Source organism: Anguilla rostrata, chromosome 8 (assembly GCF_018555375.3).
Source record: "Anguilla rostrata isolate EN2019 chromosome 8, ASM1855537v3, whole genome shotgun sequence".
Classification (NCBI taxonomy): Eukaryota; Metazoa; Chordata; class Actinopteri; order Anguilliformes; family Anguillidae; genus Anguilla; species Anguilla rostrata.
The window spans coordinates 13277073-13287701 of record NC_057940.1 but is presented as its reverse complement, the minus strand read 5'-3'; the positions used below and the strand labels follow the sequence as shown (position 1 = coordinate 13287701).

Genomic DNA, 10629 nt, shown 5'->3' with positions numbered 1-10629 from the left:
CAGTATCAATGATTGCCAGGACCGCATGAATGCAGGGGCCCATATTGCAAAGGGGCCCATGAGGTCCTTGTGGCAGCTTGCAGGTCCTGTGCTCTTTGTATTCTGCTGCCGTGTAATGAGAGTGGCTGCATCCCTCTGTTTCTGGTTCCAATGCCACTGTGATGATTCAAATCTTTTTGGATATCTTATTGAATACAATGCTATCACATGCCTAAGAATGTGCTTTCACGTAGGACCTACAGAGGACATTCTTAATTGACCTTAACTGATTATTGGCCTGCCGGGTAAAGAGGTTATTATAGGACTGCAAGCTAAGTAATTAGCTAAAGCTAGTTAACTGTAGAAAGACCTGTATGGTAGGCCTAGCACAAAAAACGAAGCTGGTTGTGAAGCAGTGCACTGCGCTTATAACTAACTAATGTTTGAACGAAAACTGCAGTTACTGTGACAATGAGCAGACATTATCAATAGCTTATTTTTCCTGCTGGATGCTGAAACAGCAAATTAGGCACTGTAGCTAGATAGCAAGCTAACTAATGGCTCGAATGTGGTGCCAGAACAGTTTACACATTATGGCACCACATTCCCCAAGGAATCTGGCGAAACAACCAGAAGCGACGGAGAATGTGGTACCATAACGTGTAAACTGTCCCCCATTTGAAATTGTACTTCCCCATTCCAGTTCTCTTAAGGAGGACTCATTAATTAGGCTTCACTGTCTTCTGTGTGGCTTCACCCTTTCTGCGCTTTCAAATTTGGGATGGGGTACACCTTCCTGATATCTGGTTTTAAACCCAGAATATCCAGTTTTCAAATTATTTGTACGTATCCGATTTGTGGTCCCGACAGGAAAAAAGTACTGGCAATTTGCAATGAATTTGCATCTCAGTCACCCCCCGGTCCATGATCCATTCTGACAGAACCCCTTCCCCCCGGTCCGGTTCTCAAATTATTTGTACGTGTGTGGTTTGTGGTCCCGATAGGAAAATATAATGCCTGGCCTGGATAATTGATGGAAAAAATGTACCAGCAGTTTGTAATGAATTTGCGTCTCAATCACCCCCCGGTCCATGATCCATTCCGACAGAACCCCTTCCCCCCAGCGCAGTCCAGCCGCACAACGGAACCCCACCTTGTTTGCGATGTTGTCTGGTTTTCACAAATTGTAAATCTGACAATCTAAGTGCGGGGGTGGCTTTAAAGGAGCCTAGTGTCTCTGGACTGTGGCATTCTGCCCCCAGAATCCCAATGATCTCTTATCTTCTCCAAGGTAGTAATCTTGCGGTATCGTATTATAGTATTTTTAGAATATTGTGTTTTTTAGATGTCATTATTAATTAATGCGTTCCCAAAAAATGTTGTTACCTTGGTTTGGTATGCATGTGTATATGTGAAAAAAATGTCATAACCTCTATGGATGTCAATCAGTCGACTGCATACTGTGGTGCTTGTGAGTCTGATGAATCTTTCATTTCTGAGTGATAATTACTGTCTGTCAGCATAGTCAAGCAGACATGTTTTCTTCATATTCTGCCCATCAGCAAAGATGGATCATGAAGAAAAGACTAAATAAATAAATAAATGTTTTCTAATTTTTTCCCCTGAAAGTTCTACCTACCACTGAGACACTGTTTCCATAGCAAAGGAAGACCACATCCAATATGCCTGCAGATCCTAGACGAGAGTTTTTTTTTTCTTTTACTTAAAAATCAACTACTGTACACTCCAATCTGTCTGATATCATGCACAAAAATGTACAGACAGGTAAAGTATAATAATTTATTGATGACATTTTCTCACTATTCCAGTGAAGGCTGACTTTTAATATTAAACAGCCCAGGGCCGAGGAGAAGGGGGTACAGGATTATAAGTACATTTCCAGAAAATTATTCAAAAGTTCACACCAACAAGCTGTTTTAGGGGTACTGTTAACATTCAGAATTCTTGCGTTGGGGGAATGTGTCAATAGGCCCTTTTTTGATGGCACACATTGAAAGGTGACATTGCTATTTTGGGGTGGCACAAACTAAAAACAAGATGGCTGCAAGCACGAAGGTTGTTATTTCGAGCTTTGTTTTCTTAGCACTTGCACTGAGCAGGTGGCATGAAGGCAGAACCCATCGGGGGTGCGGATTGTTTCGTGCATGGCACACGGGTATTCTGATGGTGCAAGCAATCCACCATCACGAAGCTGGTCTTAACACGCATGCAATGCACAGATCCGATACCAGCAGAGTTAAAGGTGGCAATTGTTGAAAAACTATTGAAGAAATAAAGAGTTCTTGAATGTGTGACAGATGTATCCACACACAGACATTTCAATGGTAATTGTAAAATGTAAATTAATATATCAGATAAATATTTATCTGATATTACTATTACTGCCCAAATTTGTTCCAGTAAATAAATTTTGATTGGTAGAGCACTACAATTTGTTGGAACAAGTAAATGTAACATTTTTTGGCCTATTGCAATGATTGTTCATGTAATGCATTGAAATATAAGCGTGTAAAAGTTCCTAAATAATAATATTATTACTACTGTATGGTCCACCCTCCACATGATATTTCACAAGCTCACACTGGATCCAAACCCAGCGCATGGAAACCTCCATATCTCTGAGAGGAAGAGAGAGATGAAAGGCGTGGCATTCCCTCTGTCATGTCCCCATCACCCAGAGTTGTGAATGGGAACCCCAGGCTGTGTGTTGAAAGGCCCAGACTGGATGCTATTACTGGTGGGCTGAGTGGAGTGGGGATGATGGGTTTATATAGCAGTCTCATATAAAGTAGAAAGGAGAGGGTAATGACTGTTCCTTTGAGCACAATGTACAGTCCTGCAGTTTGGACCGCTGTGCTGGGAGTTGCTTTTTCAATCATAAATATTACAGATAACCGTAATTCCCGTGACCCTCTCCAACAAAGAAGGAATGCACCTGGATCACATGGTGGGAGCACGTCTGCGGCATCGCTAACACAATGACCTGCCTCCATCCCCTGTGAATGGACATGATTTGAACAGACGAGTTGTGACCAGATGACTGGATGTTTTAAAATGTTGCTGCCGACTCTTCAACATTCAAGCAGCTAAGCCACTGCTTTGAGGGTTGTTTGGGAATGTATTATTGTGCTTCTTAACATATAATAATGATAATACATAAGCCTTCAGACTAATTAAGTTCCTTGTGACTAACAAAATTATTTTGGAATCTAAAAGGTTTTTAAAATTATGACTGATTTAATTGGAAAAGGAAGGATGATCATGAAAAATATGGTCATGTGTCCATCTGTCTATGTTTGCCATGTGACCGGTGTTAGCCTCTAAGGGTCTGGGGAAAAATATACTGTATATTTTTTTATGAGTGCCATATTATTATCTATGCATACTATTTGCAATCTGTTGATGTGAGCCAAACATTGCACTATATCTTACTAGTCTATTTTCAGAGCAGAGATTCTCCTCCTTTCTCATACTGGGCACAGTCTCTGGGGTGGCTAATGGGATTCAGCAATCAAAACGAGATTAAGTGACTACAAGTCATCATATTAACCCCCCCCCAATCTAGAGCCCCATACAAACTGAATTATTCAGATGTTAGGAAACAAAAGCACAATCGTACGATAGAGAAGAATAATAGGCAAAACTGTTGACTGTATTGGAATGGAATTATGCCCCTTTAAAACTACCACATCTTGAAAAAGGTCCCACTGACAAAGGTTTTACTCATGAATCACGTGTTTTATGTAGTAAACCACTTCTTCATTACCAGGGACCCTAAAAAAAACACGCTGGGGAGCGGAAAATATGAACAACACATTTAAACAGTATGTAAAACAAAACACATTCTAATAGAAAAACTGCTTATAGAAAAAAGATGAAAATGTGATTATACAGTAACAGAAAACTAGATGATATAATGCAAAATAGAGTGAAGTGCATGTATTTATTTGGTTTTGAAAGTATTCTGTTTTACAATAGTGTTGTGCATGCAGGGAACAGTTCATTGACATATAGTCATGCTTTATTCAAAACAGCAGGCCTGTTATTACATCATCATCTTGGCTTTCAGCCAACCAGCTCACAGCCAGGAAGTAACATCTCTCTCTCACACACCGAACCCTGTTCTAGAGAACGGAAACCTCTTTCTCTCTGCCTTTCCGTCTTTGTGAGCAGAAAAATGGCGACAGCTGGTCTACTGGATCAAGATCAGTTAAGCTGCCCAATCTGTCTGGATCTATTGAACAATCCAGTGACTATTCTCTGTGGACACAGTTACTGTATGGGCTGTATTAATGGCTACTGGGATCAGGATGAACATGTGGATGTTTACAGCTGTCCCCAGTGCCGACAGACCTTCACCCCAAGGCCTGTTCTGGGCAGAAACACGATGCTGGCTGAAGTGGTGGAGAAACTGAAGACAGGACTGCAAGCTGCTTCTCCTGCTCAATGTTATGCTGGACCTGGAGATGTGGCGTGTGATGTCTGTACTGGGAGAAAACTCAAAGCTGTCAAGTCTTGTTTGGAGTGTCTGTCCTCTTACTGCAAAACTGATTTAATTCTTCATGAAAAACTGAACCGAGGGAAGGCTCATAAACTAGCTGAGGCCACAGGAAAACTACAGGGAATGATATGCTCCCATCATGCCAAACTTTTAGAGGTTTACTGTCGTACCGATCAACAGTGTATCTGTTATCAGTGTGTGATGGATAAACACAGAGGCCATGAGACAGTCTCAGCTGCAGCAGAACGAACTGAGAAACAGGTAAGGGTTGTTTTTTGTTTTTATTGAAAATATTTAATGAAATACATAGTCTGTGAACTTTCAATTGAGTCAAAGAGAGCTTACAAACTCATACAAGGACGTGAATCTCAGGGCTAACGCCCTCAGTCATACAGCAGTAGGAAGCAGGAAGTATCGTAAAAATAAGCCAGCTCCATGTGGTACCTCCCACATACCATAGCGTGCATGGGAACTGGACTGGATAGGCAGGGCGAGGCAGGGAAGCTTAGGAAGTAATGGGAAACATTGCAAAGCAGCTTTCTGCCCATTGATTCATTGTAGAAAACAAAGATGGTTTAACAACCAACGAAAACCTCTTTTTTGTGACCAAGAATTATATTATGTGTAGCAGTTTCTGAAACAATGGATGTTTTGGTCCAGATGTTTTGGGGCAATATTTATTAAAATGCACATATTTTATGACATACTGTCACAATCTGCTATTCATAATGAACATAATACCATTGGGGAAGTTATTTTGCTTTCAAAAGGCTGATATGCCCCATTCACTTTAATGGGAACTCCAATGTTTTGCACTCAGCATGTGCAGTACAGGCTAACTTCTGGGGCTTCTTCAGCTTAGGTTAGCTGAAGTCATGTGTTCCTGTCTAGTCAAATATTCCATTCCTGAACGGGAATCAAAATGGCTGCCACTGTTCATGCAACAATCCACAATCAACCAATCACTCAGCAGCAAGTAATACATAGTATTGAAGGCATTCCCTCTGTAGGATAGGTACAGTTTGACTGGCAGGGTGACCCACAGTTCAGTTTTGAAGAGTCATACTGTACATGTATATTCTGAAAGGATTTTAATACCGTGAATTATAATACGGGAGATGTTTGTTTTTGTTGTTTTTTATTTATTTTTTATTTATCTTTACAGAACCAGCTGCAGGCAACAAAGTGGACATCCCAACAGAGAATCCAGGAGAGAGAAAAGGAGCTGCAGGATCTAAGGCAGGCTGTGGAGTCACTCAAGGTGTGTACTAGCCAGAGGAGAAGACAACCACTGGATGCTGGATGCATCTTTTCAAGGTTTAGCCAGGACTCTCCTACAGTCATCCATTGAGGGTTGGGCCACTTTCCAGCCCCTGCAAGCTCTATGAGCCACATTGCAGGGGTCTCTGTAAGCTGTAAGGCCGTGCTGATATATACAACCTTCCTCTCTGTGTGTCACCAAACAGCACTCAGCACAGACAGCAGTGGAGGAAAGTGAAGAGATCTTTACAGAGCTGATTAGCTTCATCGAGACGAGACGCTCTGTGGTGAAGGAGCTGATCCGGGAGCAGGAGAAGGCTGCAGTGAGTCGAGCTGAAGGACTTCTGGCACGACTTGAGCAAGAGATTGCTGAGCTGAGGAGAAGAGATGCTGAGTTGGAGCAGCTTTCACACACAGATAATCACATCGATTTCCTCCAGGTAACATTGCTGACATGTGGTATTGAAGAGGGTGTGTCTCATGCAGAGCTCACCAATGGAGCTGTTTTTCATATTTCGGGCATAGTGTACCTCTCTGTGTCTTACTAGAAACCTGATAACCTTTTTGTCTATCCGTGTGCAGTGCTGTCAGGCTCTCATTGTACCTCCTGTATGTGAAGAGTCACCCAGAATCACAATTGACCCGGACACTTCTTTCGGGTTTATGAGGACAGCGGTCTCTGATCTGAAAGTGAAACTACAGGACCTCTGCAAGAGGGAATTAGTCCAGATCTCTAAAACAGGTTGATGGAACACATTGTTGTATATCATTTCACTACATGCAAATCTCATCAAACCTTGTTGGCAACATCTGTACACAATACAAAAGGAGGCATTAAGCTGTGTTTATTGAATTTATCAACAACTTCTATGGAAAAAGCTATGATAAAAAAAGTATGGGAGGGAATAGGCTGTCATATAAGCACAACCGGAATTGAGAGCATTCTGCTACAGCTTCAGGCAGTATATGGTTTCCAATCCTTTGCTATTATCTTGCAGGGAAGTATTGTCTAATATGTCCAACACACCTTTCTAAGCAGGTTATCCCCACTTAGCTGTACTGTACATCAGAAAGATTATATTTGATTGTCACCCAACATTATTTAAAATAGAACTGTTTCAATTCCACTCCTAATTTTGTATTATATATGTGACATAGATGTGACAGTATTATGTGAGCAGCCACTTAACACTAATCTCACTAATGAAAAGATGTCAATGAGTGGGAATGAAAAAGAAATGTTTCAATAATTGTACTCTGTCTTTGCAGTGAAATGTGTGAACATAGCAAAGATTCCAGAGCTCAGAACTTTTTTCGGTGAGTCAGTTTACGGTTGCAGTTTACCATTATGCTATTAGTACCTCTCATGATGGGAACAGTGGCTTAACAGCATGTTATTATGTTCTCTGTCTAACTCTCTCCATCTCTGGCAGAAGATGTGAAGGGCATACAGATTGCACAGCCCCGAACCAGAGCCGAGTTCTTACAATGTAAGACAATTTTCACTTCGGAGGTGGGGGTGGGGGGGGTGTGTGTGTATTGATTACATGATGGCTATAACACGTGCATTATAAGTACCTAAGATAAGCTATTTATGACATTTTTAAATGTACTGAACACTGTTTGAAACCGTATACACTCGTGAAGGCATTTGGCAGACACTTTTTTCCAGAACACAATTTCCATTTTAAAAAATATGTAATCAATTCGTGCAACTGGATATGTCTACTGAAGCGATTCAGTTGATGTACCTTGTTCATGGACACAATATCAATGCCTCATCTGGGAATCAAACAAACCAGATTTACAAGCCTAGTTTCCAGACTATTATGTCACATTCACTAAATTTGCTATAATTACAACTTTTTTCATCTTTTTCTCCTCCATCAGATTCCTGTCAGCTCTCACTTGAACCGAACACTGCATACAACAAACTCCATCTGACTAAAGGGAACAGAGTGACACTGGGTACTGTGGTTCAGTCGTACCCTGATCACCCAGAGAGATTTGAGGTCAGACCTCAGATTCTTTGTAGGGAGGGTTTGTCTGGACGCTGTTACTGGGAGTTTGAGTGGAATGGGGAAAAAGGAGTTGAGATATCAGTCTCATATAAAGAGATATGTCGGAAAGGATGGGGTGACGACTGTCTCTTTGGATTCAGTAAAACATCCTGGAGTTTTGTCTGCTTTCCCTCTGGTTACATTATCTGGCACGATAAACAAAAATTGAAAATCTCCGCTCCTCGCTTCTCCAGAATAGGAGTATACCTGGATCACAGGGCAGGAATTCTGTCCTTCTACGGTGTCTCTGACACAATGACCCTTGTCCACAGGGTTAAGACCACATTCACTAAACCTCTCTATCCTGGGTTTGGGTTTGGTTTAGGTTCTACCATAAAACTGTGTTCTTTATAATGAGAGACAGAGAAGTACAAACAGCAATTTAAAAGATTTTTACATAATAATCACTTGTAACTTGTGACTTACTTGTAATTTTTAGATATCCAGTTTTTATATTACTGCCTTTGAGGATCAGATAAATATAATTTGATGTGGCAAACTTGGTCTGTTGTATCTCTGTTATTGTCTCTTTTTGTTGGTCTTCTTTCCCCCCACAGGCATGGAAAGGAATGTCTTTGGGCAATCAGGGTTATAGCAGAGGTCATCTAAATGCAAATATCAAGGGCAGTTCTCTCCCTTGAAAGAGTATTATTTTATTACCTTCTGGATGAAGTACAGGACACTCAGACTCAGCATAGCTAAAACAATGCACAAAGGATCATCTTCCTTTTAGGTTTGAATGCAATCTGTGACATTTAACTGAAATTATTGATTGCTTAATGTCTATATAGATAATGGTTGTTGAGGCCTGATATAATGTATTTTATATGTTGGATAAGTGAGAAGTTTTAACGGTTGAAACACTTGTGTTTGGTATTCACAGTGCTAGATGTTAAACAAGGGTGTTAGCCATTAAAACTGTTGGATTCAGAACATAAACAAATTTTACTTTTAATCCTCACTGTCCCAAAATAATGAAAGCTACTTTTGCATTTTATTTGTATTTCTGCTTTCTGTAGTTGTAATTAACATCATTCTGACCATGTAACATTCATTAATTATCAATTAAATGGTAACTAGATGATCATTCATTACTCATTCCAGAAGTAGTGTGGTTCATGTCAACCACAAGCAGATTCTCAGTACATACAGTACCTCTATTCCCCGATGTTTATTCTCTTCATTCACTTCACTGTCATGCATACGTTCTTACCAGACCTTCCTCCAAAAGTAGCACTTAATGTTTGGTAGTAACAGTTTTCTGATTATGTCATCCAAACATTATGTTTTGCAGCCTTACATGATATTTTGTCACTGTATTTAATGTAGTTAATTCCAGCAACAATAAGGGGAAATATGAATGAAAAACTAATTACTTATAACCAAAGCTACTTTTGCATGTAAAATATTTTAAATTACTCAGTTACTAGCATATATTTTAACATTATTGCTTGCATTAAACTTGCTTACAATGTTCTTGAGGCAGCCATAACCACATGTAAATTCAAGTGATTAACAGGTAACAACTTGTTCTCGGCACCTTATTTATTTTCATAGTACTTCTGAAATCAAAATAGTTACCTAATAATTACACAAGTTGTCAGTATTTATCAAGTAAATACTAGGTAATTAACAGGCTGTAAAGCAGGGTTGCCTACTTAAAAAATAAAAAGGCCCATGGTGACCATCAGTCAGCATATTAAAATGTGCAGCTGCTTCTGGTTCTCTGGAAAAAAGAAGTAAATATATATATATATATATATATATATATATATATATATATATATATATATATATCCTTACCATGAACACATTTTCTAGCACTCAAACTGGAAGTGTGGGAATCAAAAATACCTGACATACGTTTGCGAGAAAAAAAAAACAAACAAAAACAATTAAATAAAATCCTGATAATTTAGTAGGTAACTTAGATGTCCAGTTAATTTAAACAGAGGGATGCACAACCACATCATGGTATAGTGTTGAGGACAGGAAGGAATAGGACAGGAAAGAGTCATAAATCATGTCTAGGAATAAAGGCGATGAACATTCATCTTCTTACCGTCTTAAAGCAATAGCAAAAATTGGGGATTACAGCACAGCATGCTTGTAATCATTGTTCAGAGATAAACCAGAATCACATTTAAAGGCCTTCAATTAAAGGAGACAAGACACATCCCTTTTAGAGCATGCTCATTCATATTAATCAGTTCATTTAGCCGGAGAGCAGCGATGAATGATATCTGTATAAAAAGGCATTCAAACGAGAGCCAGCCTACCTCGAGGTAACGACACAATGAACCAGAAAATGGAGCACGCCGGATGTTCAAAGACCTTTTTCAAGTTTGAATAAATGTTTGCGATCACTGGCATTGAGATCTTCACTTGAAAAAAGCCTTCTGGAAAAGCCTTTTGGCCATAAATAACACAGTTTCAAAAAATTGAATTTGAGGATAAAAAAAGACCACCAGTGTAAAATATCAGTTTGTTTATCAGTGTAGTATATTGTTATTTTTGATATAGCTTCTTAGCTATAATACAATACCTTGGTATGTATATGTATAAAGGAAAGAGAAATCAGCCATCTTTGTTTTGAGAGATAAAATGCCAGTGCTCATAGGCTCTGACATTTTTTAGAGACAGCTGATACTTTTCTTTCTTCTCCTGCTGTCTAGTTTCATGTCTAAAATGCAGTCTGTCAGTTCCTTATTGGTTATACATCCATAGAAAATACAATTTTACATGGTTGTTTCCCTCAAAGAAAAGTTCATTTAAAGGTATTGATTTTTCTCTCTGTCTTGTTCTCAA

At 39.5% G+C, this 10629-nt stretch overlaps 1 protein-coding gene across 2 annotated transcripts; it reads left to right on the top strand.

The window, feature by feature from the left end:
• The first annotated feature begins 4091 nt into the window (after positions 1-4091).
• LOC135260862 (tripartite motif-containing protein 16-like) lies at positions 4092-8324 on the top strand. Of its 2 annotated transcripts, none has more exons than XM_064346512.1 (7): positions 4092-4762; positions 5667-5762; positions 5968-6201; positions 6344-6503; positions 7031-7078; positions 7198-7251; positions 7652-8324. In XM_064346512.1, the coding sequence occupies exons 1-7, from the start codon at positions 4178-4180 to the stop codon at positions 8173-8175; spliced, it is 1701 nt and encodes a 566-aa protein (XP_064202582.1). In that variant the 5' UTR covers positions 4092-4177; the 3' UTR covers positions 8176-8324. The 2 variants fall into 2 exon arrangements, with proteins under 2 accessions (XP_064202582.1, XP_064202581.1); XM_064346511.1 differs by having other exon boundaries at positions 7195-7251.
• Positions 8325-10629: the final 2305 nt, after the last annotated feature.

Bases quoted from the DNA above. Each gene is read 5' to 3' on its own strand.
- LOC135260862 (XM_064346511.1), top strand. From the start codon at position 4,178: ATGGCGACAGCTGGTCTACTGGATCAAGATCAGTTAAGCTGCCCAATC. The intron at 4,763-5,666 runs GTAAGGGTTGTT...TTATCTTTACAG, and splicing joins CAGAACGAACTGAGAAACAG to AACCAGCTGCAGGCAACAAA. The intron at 7,079-7,194 runs GTGAGTCAGTTT...CATCTCTGGCAG, and splicing joins AGAGCTCAGAACTTTTTTCG to AAGATGTGAAGGGCATACAG.